The sequence below is a fragment of the Myxine glutinosa genome, chromosome 4, assembly GCF_964187855.1.
Source record: "Myxine glutinosa chromosome 4, kmMyxGlut1.1, whole genome shotgun sequence".
In the NCBI taxonomy this organism is placed as follows: domain Eukaryota; kingdom Metazoa; phylum Chordata; class Myxini; order Myxiniformes; family Myxinidae; genus Myxine; species Myxine glutinosa.
The window spans coordinates 167,739,795-167,758,067 of NC_136264.1; the positions used below are offsets into that span (position 1 = coordinate 167,739,795).

Genomic DNA, 18,273 nt, shown 5'->3' on the forward strand with positions numbered 1-18,273 from the left:
AATAGCGACACGGGGTGTAGAAAAACAGACGATCGGCGAATTGGAAAAAAATTTTTGTGGGTGCCGACGGTCGAGGTAGAAAAAGAAATAGTTCGAATTGAAATTGGGGCCGAAGAGACGGCAGAGTCAGAAAGTATAGCACAGAGGGAAGAAATGGAATGCACACAAAGTTCGTGTTCACATCGTAATGTCGTGCTTGCTAACCCCAATAAAAGTTTGCAGGTGTTGCTGCCGGAGAAGAAGGTCCCCAAGGTGAGAAATAAAGGCGCGAATGTGTATGGCGCGAATGGGTTTTTGGCGCGCTTGGGATCGAGACGAAACTCGGGCGGTCGTGGAAGGTCTATTGTACGGTGTACGAGGGCGACTGGTGCGCGTGTGAGAGAAAAGTGTGCACCGGAGCGTGAGTGTGAGTGAGGAGAGTGTGTGGAGGAAGAATGCACACCGGGATGTGTGCGGCAAGAGTGTGAGGGAGAAGGCACACCGGACTGGGTGTGAGGATTGGGTGTGTGCAGGAGTGCACACCCGTGGGTGTTAGTGTGTAATGGAAGTGTGCGCGAGGGTGTGCGAGGATTCGGTGTGCAACAGGAGAGTGCACACCCGTGGGTGTTAGAGTGTGTGAGGGGTGTGAGGACACCTCGGTGTGCGGAGTGCGTCGCGAGTAATGAGGACGAGACTCGGGCATCGACACAGACTGGGGGAGTAGCGCGTAGGGGGACGGGTAGCCGACGTGAGCCCTCGGTGAGTTGTGTGCAGGAGGGACCGGCCGGGATCGGTAGTGCGGCGGTTTCACAAGAACCGCTGTGCCCGACCCGTGCCGGACCCCACCCTGTATGGTTGGTGCCGCGCTGTGCCGCGCTGTGGCGGTAAAGGCGAACGGCGAGGTTCAAGGGGAGGTAGGAGAGTTCGGAGCCGCGCACCTTTTCGGGTGCGGTGCTCCAACCATGGGTGGTTGGGCCATCGTGCGTGGGACCGTGAGGCACCGCGCAGAGATGGGCCCCTGCACCTTGGCCCATCCATGCCTCCTCCATTGGATCGAAAATGCCGGACGGACACCCCATACAGGCGACCAACCAACCGCATGGATCGCTCGGCCCGCCGAGGCCGAGCCATAATGACAATGTATTTCCACACGAAGAGGCTCAAGTGTAGTGGATGGATGGAAGTAGTGTTGGGGAATGGTACCTTACATGGAGGAATGGTGGTGCCACCATTCCTCATTCAGGGCCCATGAGCATTAGATTAGGGGGATGGCGGTGACAGGCACATGGGGGTGCCAGCGATGGTTACCTCCCTGAAGCACCGAAACTAGCCGAGGGAGGGCTAGGATAATTGTTCGGGATTCAGCAGACTGTAGAGGACATGAGAGTTAAGTAGTGACATTGTACTGTAGTGGGGACGTAGGTAGATTCGCTGGTTGTTAATGATGAAGGGAGTGCATAGTTTAACGAGATGATGGGGAACCACGAGTCTAAGGGGAAAAGCAGCTAGTTAGATGACGCTGTGTGTGTGAGGATTTGTGTATTGGAACAAATGGAATTGTGGGAGGAATTGTATCGAGCACAAGAGGTGTGCAAGATATTTGGTGAGTGGAAATAAGTAATGTGCGAGGAAAGAGGTGTGTGAGCACAAAAGGTGTGCGCGAGAAAAATGGTGCGAAATAAATGGTGTGTGAGAATATAAGTGGTGTGGAATAAAAGGTGTGGAATGCATGGTGCGAAGGAGTGAATGGGGGGGAGATGGACCCATTCATGGAAGCCTGGGGTGGGTAGTGTAGACCTAGGTAGTGGGCTTAGGTAAATTGTTTGGATATTGACACCTGTGGTGCAGGTAGTTGCCAAGTAGTGCTTTGGAGGGTGCATGAGTCGGTGAAATGGCTGGGCGTGTGGTTTAATTGGTGTGTATGGTTATTGGGGCACTCCACCACTGGTAGTTTGTCGGCCAGTTGAGGCCGCAGGTAGGCTCTGGGAGCCATTTAGGGTAGTTGTGAGTAGTGTTGGGTGGGGCCCGAGGATCCCAGGAGAGGACCCGGGTAGCCCAATGCCAAGGAGGGCATAAGGGGGTAAAGAGCCAGGAGGGGCCTTCCCCAGTTTAGTTAGTCACAGGAGCAGGTAAGCTCGGGTGGCGACTTCAGTGGCGGAGGTGCGCAGGTAGTTGGACCTGCTAGTGGAGCCACACAACCCAGCCCCAAAATTGTGCAAGGGCACAGAATGAAAAATTGGGGAGTGAGACCCAAATTCAAGGACACCACAGAGTGGTCAATGGGAATTCGGTTTTTAGAACCACATAGTTTAAAGATGGCCGATTGGCAGGGCACGACTCCGGGTAGTTTAAATAAGTGAATGTCAGTAGTATAGTTAGGAAGAGAAATCCTCTTCACGCCATCCACAGCCAGTCACCAAGGAGACGAAGCTCCACACCAAGGCTCTGTGAGACTGATTTGAGTAAGTGAGACGCATCATGACGTAATGATTGGCATTGTGTTTGTTCCATCTCTTCCCTCTTGGGAGGGATTGGAAGACGAATTTGGATGAGAGGGGGATATGGGAGACCAGACGTAGGGATGAATTTGTAAATACAAGGAAGGGCTCGGGTAGTGTAGCCGACGTTGGGGGGTACGAACGGATAGGGACGAGCCTGCTCTGCTCGCTCTTCCGTGCCCCTCATGCTGCATTACCTTGTATTTTTGTGTACCTCTGCGCACTTTCCGCTTTGCTGGTGGTGCTTTGTCTCTCCCCCCCACCCCAGGACCAATTTTGGAGGTGGAGTGGTGCAGCACCAGCGACCTTTGCAGCATCCTGCTGCACTTTACCACATCTGTGCAGCACCCCTGCTGCACGTTGCTAAACCTGTGCAGCCGAATTGTGTGGCACTTTGCTGCCGTATCCTTTGTTATAACTTTGCTGCACATGTGCAGCACTTTGCTGCCACAAACACTTCTTTGCTGCCACAAACACTTTGCTGCACCACATACACATTATGGACCACACGTTTTGTGGCCTTGCACCTCTGCCGTGTAGCACCTTGCTGCAGCACCACCTTGCATCTTCGGACCACTTGTTTTGAGTGGCATTAATGTCGCGGTCGGACCACATAGGGTTGGCCCTGCTTGGCCATGAAATAAAACGAACACGTGTTTTGTACATTTTTATTATTGGTGTGCAAGGGACAGGAAGAATTGTAAGTCTTATGCACACAAGATGCAAGAAGCAAGCAGCAAGTGTCATGAACGTTTTGAGTGTGTTTTTGTGTATTTTGCTGTGCTTTCTCTTCCCCTCCAATCTTCTTTCCAAAAAGGACAAGTCCTGGGTCATAGAACTGTAAATAAGGTTAGGTTTTGTGCTTGTATATAAAAATGCTGCCCACCGGCTCTATGTTTAGTTTGAGAACAATTCCGGATTCGGTTAATTGTGGGCGTGATTCTGTTAGCTACTCAACGCAGTAGGTGGGACATATTTAGTGCTTTAAAACTGTCGTATACATGGGTTAGAGTAAATGTTAGGGGGGAACCACACCTATATGTCACATGTAGAAGTAAAAGTTAGTTCCCAGATCTTTCTCAAAACCGGTCGTTCCAATTTTTGTAGGTTCGACTCGGGGACGAGTCTGACTAGGGAGAGGGGGTAGTGTTGCGGTTTTGAGTTTGTACAGTCAGTATAATAAAGGTTAAAATTGCCCCCTCATAGTTAGTCACACAAGCAACATGTAGCCTCATTTGTGGTATAGTAATTTCATTGTATTTGTGAGCTTAGTCCTTTTCCTAGGTTAGTTCTGCATTGAGTAGAGTCAGGAGAATAGGCCCTATTTCTACCGACTTTCCAGCTTCCCTAGCTTCATGCCCCCTTTGCGCTGACTTTGGTTCATTTTGGGCGAATTAACATGAGGCAGGCCTAGGAGGGTTGGGGCGGAGCCGAATGAGGGGCGGCAGAGAGCTGGCGGTAAGCACGAGCCACCAATCAGGGCTCAGAGGTGGTGGCGGCGGCGCTGCGTCACAGGGCGTGGTGAGGTTTGAGGGGGTTCGAGAAGATTCGGGGGCGCATCTATATTAGCCATTGCGCAAAGCCCCCTAGAGGACTTGCAGCAAAAGGATGAGTGCGAGAGGACTTACAGCGAGAGGACTAGCGCGAGAGGACTTACAGCGAGAGGACTAGCGCGGAAGGTCTCGCTGATGAGAAAGAGGATTTGCACCAGAAGATTAGCGCGGAAGGTCTCGCTGATGAGAAAGAGGACTTGCACCTGAGGACTTGAGGACTCGCTGGTGAACGGAGCACTCGCGCGCACTGACCAACCCAGAGGAATCGTTGACGTGCAGGAGTTGAGAGCGTCCAAAGAACATTGAGAGATACGCGGGTGAAGCAAGACGCGCATGAACCGAAATACGCGCTTTTATAAAGTGACGCTCAGTTGAGCTTTAAGCCGAGCTGCGTACAGTGCCTTCAGTTACGCGAGTGATAACGGCTGTGTAACCGTCAGCCGCGCTGAGACGCGCACTGTCCCTTATCCCTCGTCGGCTGCCTTTGTTCGGGAAACGCGCTACGAGGTTCCTTCCACCGCTGCTTTCCATCTTCGCGGGACGCACGAGGACCGTGGAGAGCCGGACGGGGCCGATCCTGAACGACCACGTCGACGCGCCTGGCTGGGACATTAATGCATCTGCAATTCCCTGTGTGTGTGTGAACTGGCCCGCGTCTGGGGGATAAGATAAGACTGTTTAAGTGCTGCTCTGTGTCTCTGCGTCCACCGACTTGTATATACGTGTGGGAATAATTAAACCTGTGTTCTTCCTTTCCTGATTCGATCGTTCCTGTGATTTCCTCATTGACTAAGCGTGGTGCGAGTACAACCGCTCCAATTGGGTTCCATATCAAGGTAACTGCGCGGACCACGTGTACGCAATCCGCGCTGCGTACTCAAATCACACGTGGTTTGTGCGAGGCTTGCTACCTCGCGGGTACTTAGGTAGGAGCGAGAATTGGTCCCGAAACTCTACTTCGCGCTCGCCCGGAAGGGGCATTTCAAGTCTCGGTTCCGCCATGCCAAGCAAGACCAAGGGTCCTAATCCCCCCTTGGTAGGGGGTAAAGGAGGGCGGCGTAGAACCGTAACAATATGTATATATGTATGTATATATATTGTTACGGATTCATCACTTCTGTCTGTGGTTGTCATCCACGAGAAGCATTTTTAGTTTCATGTACTATTATTGTTGCAGTTTGAGTGTGAAATGGAGATAACTGTCTTCAAAGGTAAAAATAATGTCTCAGAAGGAAAACGAGATGGGTGAGGGAGAAACCTGAAGAAGAAGAGGCGGGAGAGCGGATGGAGTGAGATCAGGAAAGGAAGGCCTATCTGCTTCGAGGTGTCGAGCGGACGCTGGTGGACATTGGTCACGAGCGAATATTGGTTTCCCCGGGAAAGGGATTCCTGTGACAGTGTCGTTATTGCTGTGGCAAATAAACCTGCGTGATGGGTTTTGCTTTTGGTTCCGAAAGTGAATCATCGCTGGAGAGCAAGTCCGCCTCCATTACCGGCCCGTCTGCCATGTCACCTCGCACCAGCCATTTCACCTCGCACCAGCCCTTCGCCTGGTTCACGTGTGTCGTGGATTTCACTTGGGAACTCGCGGTTCTTCGCGGTTCTCCGCTTGGGAACCGCTGATCGTTCATGTCAGCGTCATTGGTGAACCGAAGGTGTGAATTCCCAGTCGCCTTTTGGGTGAACTTTTACCGGACCGACGTCGGCCCGACACCTCACCAACCGGCTCGTCTGCAGCATCGACTGTTAGCCGTTCTGGGTTCAGGTCTCAGTACGACCTTTTCTTGTGATCGTGAGAGCCAAGGGGATCGACTTTGGCCTGGTATCGTGACACTGACTTTGGGGGATGTTACCGATTGCTCACGTGGGAATACCGTGAGTTGTTGATTCAGGAAATTGGTGGTACCATCATAGAAATTATATGGTGTTTGCTGTGCAAGTGAGGTTTTCTTGTACGTGCGTTACTTATTATTGTGTGGTTTTAATACAACACTTGGTTTTGGTAACAATTGATTGGTGTGGTTTCTCCATTGGTCCTTGGCACACATAATAGCACATCTTTCTGCCGTGACTCCTTTCGGGGCTCGGAGGTACACCGTGGCGGGGGTTCGGGGAGGAGCATGTAACTATATATATATATATATATATATATATATATATATATATCTATATATATATATATATATATATATATATATATATATATATATATATATATATATATACATATATTATATACATACATACATACATACATACATACATACATACATACATACCATTCAGAAAGTATTCATACCCCTTCACTTTTTTCACATTTTATGTTGCAGCCTTATGCTGAAATCATTTAAATTCTCTTTTTTTTCCCCTCATCAATCTGCACTCAATACCCCATAATGACAAAGAGAAAACAGGATTTTAGAAAGTTTTGCAAATTTATTAAAAAGAAAAAACTGAAATATCACATTTACATAAGTATTCAGACCCTTTGCTATGACCGAATCTTGTTTTTGTCTTGTTTCCGAATCACCGAATCTTGTTTCACAGTCAGAGTCCTTTAGGTGCTTTTTTTGTAAACTCCAAGCAGGCTTTCATGTGTCTTTCACTGAGGAGAGGCTTCCGTCTGTTCTCTCTGCCATAAATCCCAGATCGTTGGAGTGTTGCAGTGATGGTTGTCCTTCTGGAAGTTTCTCCCATCTCCACACAGGATCTCTGGAGCTCAGCCAGAGTGACCATCGGGTTCTTGGTCACCCCTCTTACCAAGGCCCTTCTCCCCCGATTGGTCAGTTTGGCCGGGCGGCCCGCTCTAGGAAGAGTCCTGGTTGTTTCAAACTTCTTCCATTTAAGAATTATGGAGGCCATTGTGCTTTTGGGAACCTTCAATGCAGTAGAAAATTTTTTGTAGGCTTCCCCAGATCTGTGCCTCGACACAATCCTGTCTCTGAGCTCTGCAGGCAGTTCCTTTGATCTCATGGCTTGGTTTTTGCTCTGTTATGCATTGTCAGCTGTGAGACCTTATATAGACAGGTGTGTGCCTGTCCAAGTCATGTCCAATCAATTGAATTTACCACAGGTGGACTTCAATGAAGGTGTAGAAACATCTCAGATACAAAACAATCAACATGCATTTTAAGGCCATTTTCCCTGCAAGAGTGGGGGTTGGCCTTGTGGTCCCCATGACAATCTTCTCCTTTTTTACCTATTTTCTGCATCTCCCCTTTTTACCCCCTTGCCGCATTGCTTCTTCCACCATCTTTAGCCAAGTCTTTCTCGGTCTTCCCCGTCCTCTACGTCCTACATTCATTTCAGAACATCTGAAATGAATGTAGAATGAATGAACATTTCAGAACAAACATCTCAAAGATGATCAAGAGAAATGGGAGGCATCTGAGCTATATTTCAAGTGTCATAGCAAAGGGTCTGAATACTTATGTAAATGTGATATTTCAGTTTTTTCTTTTTAATAAATTTGCAAAACTTGCTAAAATCCTGTTTTCTCTGTCATTATATGGGGTATTGAGTATAGATTGATCAGGAAAAAAAAGAAGAATTTAAGTGATTTCAGCATAAGGCTGCAACATAACAAAATGTGAAAAAAGTGAAGGGGTCTGAATACGTTCTGAATGCACTGTATATATATGTGGGTGTGTGTGTATATATGTGTATATGTAGATATAGATGTAGATATTGTAAGACATGCCAATTGTTTTTCTATGATAGTAGGCAGTGCCATCTTTTAGGCAGACATTGTAATACTCATTTCGGAGATTATTTTCTTTTTGAGTCATTGTTGAGCAAAATTCTGATTCTACTCTGACTATTCCTCAGTGTTCTTTTATTCAGCCAAACAAATGATGGTATGAAAGGGTGAATACAAGTCACTGCAGATCCTGGAAAATCTATTGCCTTTTTAGTGAAGCAGTCAAGGCTCTTGGCTTTGAATGACACGTTTTATTAATGATGTACTTGTCACTAGGAATTTGAGTGGTGTAAGGGAGAGCTCTTTTAACTGAAAGATATCCTTTGTAAGTGGTTTTGACACATCGGTCACCAGTACAAGTGGCTGCTACTTTAAACCAGAACATTGTGCATCGCTAGTCCAATATACTTTTTTTTTATGTGCACTGCAGCTCAGTTGAGAGTTTAGAAGGAAAGGGTATTTATTGCAGATAATGATTTTGCAAAAAAAGATTTCATCTGTTATTGTGGAGATGGATGCTCCACAAAAATGGGTTGCAAATGGATTGTATTGAGGTTCAACTGAATGCTAAGTGAAGCTTTTTCTTGTTTGCATACTGGAGGTAATCTATTTATCTAATCCAATGCTTCAAATGGATTGTGATTTTTACAGGATTATTTTGTGGAAGTAACCAAGCAAAGCGAATTCTTGTTGCTTCCGGTTGAGGATATCCAGGAATTTCTGAGCAGTGATGATGTGAATGTGCCCAATGAAGAAACCATTTTTGAGGCTCTTGTGGCGTGGGTCTCTCACAATCCTGGTCTCCGCGAAGCGCACCGAAGCAATCTCCTCTCTCGTGTTCGTCTCCCACTTGTCTCTCCACAGGTATGTTGTGCTTGAAAACCAGTGATGCATGTTTATTAAAAACAAGTGTTTGTGAAAGTGGAAGAGGATGCCTGACATGTTTGCATTCACTTGTCTGATTAAATCTCTCCTTTTACTGGCTCTTCCCCACAGCTTTTTTAAGGGATAAAAGCTTGGGGAATTCCCTAATTAAATGACTTGTCTGAGTTTCAACCAGGGACTTTTAATTATTCATGAAGTGACAACACTTGCACTTATTGGAACACTTAAATATCAGGACCAAAAATCTCTGCGAAACTTAATAACTGATTTCCCTTTCCCCACCATTGAGTACTGAATTGACCTCTACATTCTGTGTAAAAATCTACATTGAAGAGATTGGACAAAGATTGGGAGATTATCGATGTAAAAAATAAATAAAAATAAATAATCAACACCATAAAGCTCTCCATCGGTCGAGATGGATACTGTCGCGCGGACTCTTCGGTTAAGACCAGGGACTGCAGATGGACCAGAACGGCTTTAATGGAGGCGACGACCAAACACGGATTCGGCTATAAAACGCGGGAGGAAGAAGGGAAGTGGAAGCTGCGGTAAAAGCGCATACCTGTGGAACAAACTCAAACAAAACCATATTTGTGGGGAATGAAAAATAATACAAGGGTTTATTGTAATAAAAGGTGGGGACAGGAAAACACAATACTAAATAAAAGTCCTAAGTTGGGATCACACACACACCTCACTTCAGAAACAAGAAAGGAATGAGTTACGAAAAGAATTGTCTCGTCGTGTAATGCAAAATGTTCTGTGGGTGCGGCCTTATCTCGTATGTAGTCTTGTCCGTCGACGTCCCACGCGGCTCCCTCCGTCCGCCTCCGAGCACCAATCCAAAAGCACCAAAAGCACCACGCGTCCAACGCAGGCTAGCGAGCTCCACACAAGGTTGGTCTTCAACACGAGGCACAAAGGGACAGGCACGGAGAGATTGCAGGAGGAGAGAACAGCGTCGGGGAGAGTTACAGAGCCGACAGGAATCGAAGCCAAGCGCAGCGCGAAGCACGATCCAAGCCACGAGGGAAGAGAAGGATCCAAGTCGAGCACGAACCGGGCGAAGAGAGCTAGCTTCAATGTCGTCTCTGAGAACAAGCTCCTGAATCGGTCCAGCGCCCCCTTATATCACTTCGCCTGGTGACGTCAGACCGAAGCTTCTCGTCGTTCCCCGAACGTTCCAGCATCTTTCCTACAATGAATCCCCTTCTCCTCAGTTGCGTCCTCGTGCCTCCGGCGCTGATTGGCTGAGGTTCGCGCCTTCCGCGCCAACCAATCACTCGTTCCCTGTAGCGTGGTGATAGCTCGTGTCACTCTATGGTGCTAGGCCTGCCGGAGGTGTAGCTGGCTGCGGCCCATGCGGCAGTGCCCCGAACTGGCCTCTTGCCTGTTTCTTCCGAAGTCATGGTAAGGGAGGATAACTAATTAATGTGTGCAATAAAGGGCCGAGCCAGTGTTTATATGGGTGTGCGTTGCCATAAGGGACAAAGGTTTGATTACCAGGTGTGACGCACAAGAGCTGTTATCTTTAATCCCTATCTATCTAACACTCGAACATCCTGGTATGTTCACAAGCAGACATCTTAACCCGACAAACCGGACTAAACACATGGAACTTATTACAGGTAGATTCCCTATCGTGACAGACGAAGCATGTTACCTATTCAGATCTACCTGACTCTAGATATTGCTCTACCCTACCGACATAATACTTTCATCTTCCCATGTATTCTCCTAAATACATCTGTTGAATCTTCATGTGGAATCTTCCTTCTGAAAGTTGACGTGGGCAGAAATAATTTGTCAGTACATTGTTTTTACTGTTCGCTGATGCGCTGTAGTATCACACTGAGCATGGACTTCCATCTGATCATGAAGTATTTTTCATACATATCCCAAAACATTGGGCTTCCAATCAGCTTGAAGAAAACGGAGGTATTGTACCAACCATCACCAAATTGATTGTTCCACCTGCTATTTCTATGAATGACACAACCCTGCATGTGGCGGAAAACTTCACCCATCTCAACAGTACTATCTCCAGAAATGTCTGCATTGATGTTGAAGTGGCAAATAGAATAGCCAAAGCCAAGCTCTCTCTGCTTTTGTATTGCCCCACTGTGCAAAACCATGGAAGGAGATAGTGGTCACTTTAAACCAAATGCGGTCTACAATGCTGTGGTCATACCAACACTGCTGTATGCTCATGATACTTTGATTGCGTCTTTCAGACACAGGAAGCAGATGGACCAGTTCCACATGAAATGAATTTGGAACATTGTAGGCTTCAAGTGACAACATAAAGTGCCCAACACTGAGGTGCAAAAGATCTGTCTGGAATGGAAACATCCATATAGACTCAGCTGAAATGGAGGGTGGCTCATAGTACATGTGAATGATAGGATTCCCAACGCTGTCATCGACTCTCATCTTAAATGTGGTCATCACCAACAAGGGTGGCGAAGGCCATGGTATAGAGGTTCCCTGAAGGCAAATCTTGGGAAATGTGGCATGCCCATCATGGACTGGGCGAGGCTAGCATTAGACACAACTACTTGGAGAGCACACCCAAGGAAGAGGCTTCGCTTATTTTGAGCAACAGCATCTCGGGCTGGGCATTTCAGAAGACAAGGTGAGCTAGAAAGGGCAATTCAGCTCAACCAAACAAGCCAGTTTTTCCATGTCCTGAGTGCGTAACGCCCTGCAGATAGAGAATCTTCCTTTACTGCCGCACTCGGATGCACAATACATGAAAGAGAACTACCCATGAAATGGCTATCTTCAAAAATGAAGGGTCATCCGATGACTACGAGTTCTTTGTTGTCTGGTGTTTGCCTGTATGTAATTACGGTAGTTTTTGTCCAAAGTCAGACATTAACATTACAGTTTTAATTATCTTTACCCTCGCCAAAGGAGCGGGTATTGCATTTGAGTTCCTTTGTCTGTCTCTGTTTGTTTGTCAGCACAGAATAAATGTGATTTTTTTTTTCTGCATCCTTTGTTCTGATTGACAGGAAATAGGTGCACCTCCTCCTGTATAATTTTTTAATGATAATTATGACGTTGTAGGTCACGTGGTACGGGCGCCATTTGTAGGCATTGGTAGGGCGCCATCTTGGGAAAAAACGAAAAACTTTGCACCTCTATCTTAAACGCTGCATAGAAAAAATTGAGACGTGGCTCATTGTAAAGAACTCTCCATGGGGAATAAAATATGTTGATGATTATGTCATGGGTGCCTCCATTATGACGTTTTAGGGTCATAATTCGACAAGTACAAAACTTCATCCGATCAAGATGAAATATTTTGAGCGTCATATGGGGATAAATTGGTGGAGAAAAAAAAATTGATAACGTCATCGGTCACCTGTTTTGGCCGCCATATTCGTTTTAACACAAAAGCCCTAAAAAACAAAACACGTCCTGGCGAGGGTCTGCCATCTGATTACTCTTTCTTGTTTTTAAATGCCACTATAACAAAGCCCCATACATTAACTACAGCCAGTACCTTAATAGTGATGTGTCCCCAGCCCCACAAGCTATTAGTTGTGCATGTGCAACAAGGCTTCATCAACTGTTACGGATTCGTCACTTCCGTTGTGGAGGTTTGCATCCACTGTAAATATTTCCGATTCCATGTATTATTATTGTTGTGATTTAAAGGGAATAGATATTTCTAGTTTCAAAAGTTAATGTTAAAAGAAACAGGAAACCGGATCGGGAACCGGACGACAAACCGGAAGAAGACGAGGAGAAAGGAGGCGGAGCAAAAAAGTCGGACAAGAAGCTGGTTGCTTTGCGGTCTGGATCGAACGTTGTCGAGCAAGTCACGAGTGAACTTTGGGTTTCCTGGGAAAAAGGATTCCTGCGATAGAGTTGTTATCACTGTGACTGATCAATCTGTGTGTCAGGTTTGGCGTTGGATTCCGAGGAATCATCGTCGGGTCGTTGCATCTCGAGAACGAGCCGTCGGCCATTTTGACTCGCGCGCTTCACGCGCAAAACTTTCCTTGCTTCGTCAGCCGTTTCCACCGCTTTCAGACGTATCTGTGGTGTGTGTGTGCACCGAGGCTTTTGACGATTAATTTGCGGCTCGCCGACTGAACCGTGAAAGTTCATCCCTGGAGGGCGCCTGTGGATTTCCCAGTCGCCTTGAGTGTCCCTTGTGCAGCTTCAGCCGCGTGACCCTTTGCGCCGCTTTGGCCGCGTGCGCCTTTGTGCCGTTTTGGTGGCGTGACTGGGCCCGTCATCTGAACGGGATTCTGGTTTCAATTCGACATTGCTCTGGCGACCGCTGGAGGGGATCAACGTTGAGCTCGAAGACGGGAATATAGAGACATTGGGGAATGTTCTTTTTCCACTCACTTGGAGCACAGTGAGTTACCTTATACTAGCTGATGGTACCATCATAAGATGTATTGATTGTACTTTTGACTGCTATTATTGTTGTAATGTTATTCTTGTGTGATTTTTTTTTAATACAATATTTGTTTGTTGGTAACAATTGGTGTGGTTTCACTATTGATTTTTGACACAGAATAACACATTTTTCTGCCGTGGCTCCTCTCGGGACTCGGAGGTACACTGTGACCAGGGGGTCGGGGAGGAGCACGTTACACAACATTTTCGCATTTTAAAAATGGGTACCGTAATTGCAAGGTAAATTGTTTCCGATTGAGCGTCTTGGAAGAAAGAGTATTGACGTTGTTTTTTGAGGAAAGGTGCTAACTGCACTCTGCCTTCTTATGGTGTGTAGTACCTTGCAAACATTGAGTCACACCAACTGCTTGCTAATGACTTGGAGTGCCAGCGACTACTTGTGCAAGCCCTGAAGTATCAGCTTTTGCCGGAGCACCGAGATGCCACACATGGTCCAAGCACACACCCTCGCAAATCTACTGTGGGCACCATGATTGCAGTGGGTGGCATGGATGCCTCCAAAGGTGCAGTTTTATTTTTTAAGCATGATTTCTCTCGTGGTCTGCATTCTCAAATTTATTCATATATGTTAAGGAGAAATTGAGTTGGTAACTTAGTGATGAGGATTATTTTTTTATTTTTTTTACACAAGTCTATTTGAGCATAAATTGACAGCTCGAGTTCATATCCTGTTTAGTCTATTCTCTTGTCATTGTAATGTATGTAAAAGTAAATAATCCTTGGTTGACTACTCGAGCCTCGGCCAATATGTACATTTACCATGTTCATGTGGTATGTGCTTCACTTGAACATTTATAATATTATATATGAAATGCACTCTTCATCCCCCTTTGAACTGGTGCTGCTGCTTACCATTTTGCCTTACTACCTCTTCCACCCCACTCCCCACCCCCCCACTCCTTGCCATATTGATGTTTTGTAAGCCCTGATATTTGCATGTACAGGCTGTCTTGATCAATGGAAGTTTGAATGCTGTTTGTGCAGGTGCGACAAGCATTGAGCAGTATGACTTGCGAACGAATATGTGGACTCACCTTGGCAGGCTGAATGCACGGCGGTTGCAGTTTGGTGTTGCTGTGCTTGATGACAGGCTATACGTAGTGGGTGGACGTGATGGCCTCAAGACTCTAAACACCGTTGAGTGCTACAACCCTCGAAACCGCTGCTGGAGTGTGATGCCTTCGATGTCAACACATCGTCATGGTCTCGGTATGGGAGGTTATTCTTGCTTTTTTTTTTTTTCTTCTTTGCTTTCTTTACAAGATCGAGGCTTATGGAAGAGGGCAAGGTTGACTGCGGGTGTTGAATACAATAGGCAGGGGCATTAACAAACTGACAAAGAGAGAGGAGTAAAACCCTGTAACCTGCAAGTAATAGGCTGGGATAACGAGGTAATAAAGATGGGGAATGACATGATGTTGCATCACGCGCTTGAAGTCCTGAAGGGAAGAGTCCATGGGATAGATAGTTACACAGACTGGAAAAGTGAGTTGGAGGGGGTGGGGGGTTTAAAAAAAAATTATATATATTAGAGTGGTTCTTAAAAATGATAGTTAGAAAAGTCATGCTCCTAACACTTAATTTTTTGTTTGTATGAAAAAACCCTTGTGGTGATATTTTAAACCATTTGGACTAAATTTAGGGGTTGCACACGGAGTTTGTAATTCCACATATTTGACTCGCATAAATGTTTGGAGTTGATTATTTATTCTCCACTGCTATACTTGTGATTTTGACCATTACAGTTGACGATGACCTTGCTATGTACTGCACATTTTGAAGTTTTAAAGTTAATTTAATACTGCACAGCTGTTCTCTGGTGTATGCAGTTGCTCTCATTGAAGAGTACAATCGTCTCCTGACGAGGGATGAACAGCAAACCCAGTATCTGCTTCAAGTTGTGACAGAACATAGCAAGAGGTTTCCTGATTGCAGGAAATCGATGCTTATCGGGCAACAATGAGTGGCTGGCAACCATGAGTCACTGTGCAACCCCTAAAACTTGATGTATTAAAAAATATTTCACAGGCAGTTTTACCTCGATGCCAAAAAAATTAAAGGTTAGGAGTAAAACAATTCAATTTTTTTTGCCTCACGTAGCTAAGAACCACTCTAATATATATATATATATATATATATATATATATATATATATATATATATATATATATATATATATATATATATATATATATATATATATATATATATATATATATATACACACACACAGTCATCCCTCGCTATATCGCGGTTCACTTTTCGCGGCTTCGGTACATCGCGGGTTTTTCTCGCTAGTATATGTAAAATTATATCGCGGATTTTTCGCTATATCGCGGGATTTTGCGGTATAAATGTATTTTTATATACTACTATTTTAAATATTTTTGTGGTAAAATAAGCATTTTCTAGCCTAAAAAATTAAAAAACGTAAAAAAATAAGAAAAATACAGTTATTAAAACATATTACAAGAAATAAAATACTGTACATAGTGTACAGTAGAAGGAGAGACAAAGAGTCGTGCGTATGGAAAACGCAGATGCGGCAGCTTCCACTTGCGCTAGTTACCCACGTAATGGGTAATTGTAATGCTCTTTCTGGCTGTGCAGTACATTCATCATCGTCATCACCTTCATCGTCATCAGTACTGCACAGCTAATTCATCATCATCATCTTCATCACGCAAGTATGTAGTATTGAAGAGCCGGGGCTCTTGCTTGATACGGACGAAATGACGGGCAAGACACAAACTCGTCCGAGAAGATATTTATTCTCAAAACCAACTCGGGAACACTGTAAAGCCCGTTTATCGGGCTGCATTATAAAGCACAACCAGGAACCGAAACCGAAAGCCACGCCTCTCAAGCGTGGCGTGCTTCGGTGGTCACGTGATCAACAGGTGTAGCTGATTATACCCGCACGCGCGACACGCTTTGGTGGTCACGTGACCAGCCACTTGCGCCGCGGATCCCCGCCGGTGACGTCACCGGCTGGAGCAAGGAGATTCTGATGCTGGTCTTGCTTGGGGAACCCATGGGTCGCTACAGTATCTTCAATGGTGAGTACCCATTAGAATTTTATATGTTGTTAAAATTACGTATGTTTAAGAGTGTAAAAAGTGTTTAAGAGTATAGGAAGTGTTTATAAGAGTATGGGAAAGGTTAATAAGAGTGTGGGAAAGGTTAATAGGAGTGTGGGAAAGGTTAATAAGAGTGTGGGAAAGGTTAATAAGAGTGTGGGGAGGGTCATAAAGCTTTAAAATATATATAAATAATAAAATAAAAATATGGTCGCTACTTCGCGGATTTTCGTCTATCGCGGGGGGTTCTGGAACGTAACCCCCGCGATAAACGAGGGATCACTGTATATATATATATATATTTAAGGTGAATTATAATAACAGATTCCAATAATGTTGTGCTTTCGATTCCACAAATCGAGGAAAAAAATAAAAAATTGTGCTTGGGTCACAATGTCCATCGGGGAGAGAAGTACTCGATTGAAGTTCAAGGGCCTGAACCTCTTTCAGTGGGTGTGACCACCCTAATTGAACTCCCAAGATGCTGATTGGAGGGTTTCTACTCTCACCTGGATTGCCATGTGGTTCGGGATTAATTAATTTGGCCGTGCGGCAATTTCAGCATGTTCATGGTTCTGAGGGGAATTTCATTATGCTGGAGGACTATAATCACAGTGCAAAATGCACGATAAGCAATTGGTTTAATAAATAACGGGGATGAGGGTGCAGGAAGTGAAATAAATTAAAATGTTAGTGACACCCAGTCTGCATGCTTGACGGAGGCAGTAATGGTCACAACAGCCATTCTATTCTTATAGTCACTGTTTATAGTCTCTCTCGAGGCTTCTGGCAGGGAAAACAACAACAAAATTCAGATGCCATGCCTGACATCTGAACAAAGTTTAAGGGCAATTGGGATACTTGAGGCTGGTGTAAGCCAGCGAGCAATTGCCCAACGTCTTGGTTGCTCACAGCCTGCAATGTCCAACCTGGCCAGGTGTTACGGTGAAACTGGAACTGTGAATGATGTTCCACGAAGAGGAAGACCACGGGTAACCACCCCAAATCAAGACCGCTGGATTGTGCTGCAGCATCTTCAATATCGTTTCCGCCCTGCGACGCAAACAGCTGCAGTGGCAAAAGGTCGCCACAACAACCGCATCAGTGTCTCTACTGTGCGGAGGCGCTTGAGAAGTCGGGGCCTGGTGGCAAGACGTCCTTGCAGAGGTCCAGTGTTGAACGCAGTGCATTGGCGGAACAGACTAAGATGGTGTCTGCAGCATCGCCGCTGGACACAGCCACCGTGGAGTACAGTCTTGTTCAGCGATGAGTCCAGATTTTGCCTCTATGCTGCTGATGGGCATCAACGGGTATGGTACAGAGGTGGGGAAAGGTATGCCTCCTGCTGTATTCGCCAGATCAATCGTTGGGGAGGACCCAGTGTGATGGTATGGGCCAGCATTTCCACCCGTTTCAGGACACCTCTGGTCGTCATTGAAGACAATCACATGAGTCCGTTATGTCAATGAAGTTTTGAGACCTCATCTGCTGCCATTTCTCCAGGCTCATCCTGACATTGCAGTTTTCCAGCAGGACAATGCTCGACCCCATGCTGCTTGCCTGACCACCAACTTCCTCCAGGAACAGGGTGTTGAAGTGATGCCTTGGATGCCTTATTCCCCTGACCTCAAACCCATTGAGCATTAATGGGATGAGCTTGGTCGACGTTCTGCATCGAGGATATCAACGCTGTCAATCGGCAAATGCTCATTCAAGGCTTGCAGGAGGAGTGGGACAGACTTTCTCAGGACCGCATCAGATGCCTGGTACAGAGCATGGGCCGGAGGTGTACAGCCTGCATCACAGCTCAGAAAGGACACACACGATATTGAGGAATGCTGTCATTCTGTCCTTGAAGAAGAAGAAAAAACCGAGAATGTAGGTGTGGAGGTTGAAAGAGGTGACAGTAAGGGAGGCATGAAAAGAAAGGCTGAGTAGGGTAGAGGATGATGTGGTTGAGCTTGAAGATGCAATGAGAGTCTGTTGGGAGCCGTTGGTGAGGTATGTGGATGGACAAAAGGACCACCGAGGCACTCGGAAACATGGTGGTGGGATGATGAAGTTGGAAAGAGGATTGACGAGAAGAGGAAGAAGTTCAAGGAATGGCAGAAGGCGAAGGGTACGGGAGCAGA

At 46.0% G+C, this 18,273-nt stretch overlaps 1 protein-coding gene across 3 annotated transcripts in view; it reads left to right on the forward strand.

Annotated features, from left to right (window-relative positions):
- LOC137425490 (kelch-like protein 5) overlaps positions 1-18,273 on the forward strand; it is a 154,910-nt gene that overhangs the window by 51,013 nt on the left and 85,624 nt on the right. For all 3 annotated transcript variants that reach the window (XM_068113988.2, XM_068113989.2, XM_068113987.2), the window contains 3 exons: positions 8,382-8,594; positions 13,378-13,564; positions 14,046-14,270. In XM_068113988.2, the coding sequence (XP_067970089.2) occupies positions 8,382-8,594; positions 13,378-13,564; positions 14,046-14,270 (625 nt within the window). The remainder of the gene's footprint in view (positions 1-8,381; positions 8,595-13,377; positions 13,565-14,045; positions 14,271-18,273) is intronic.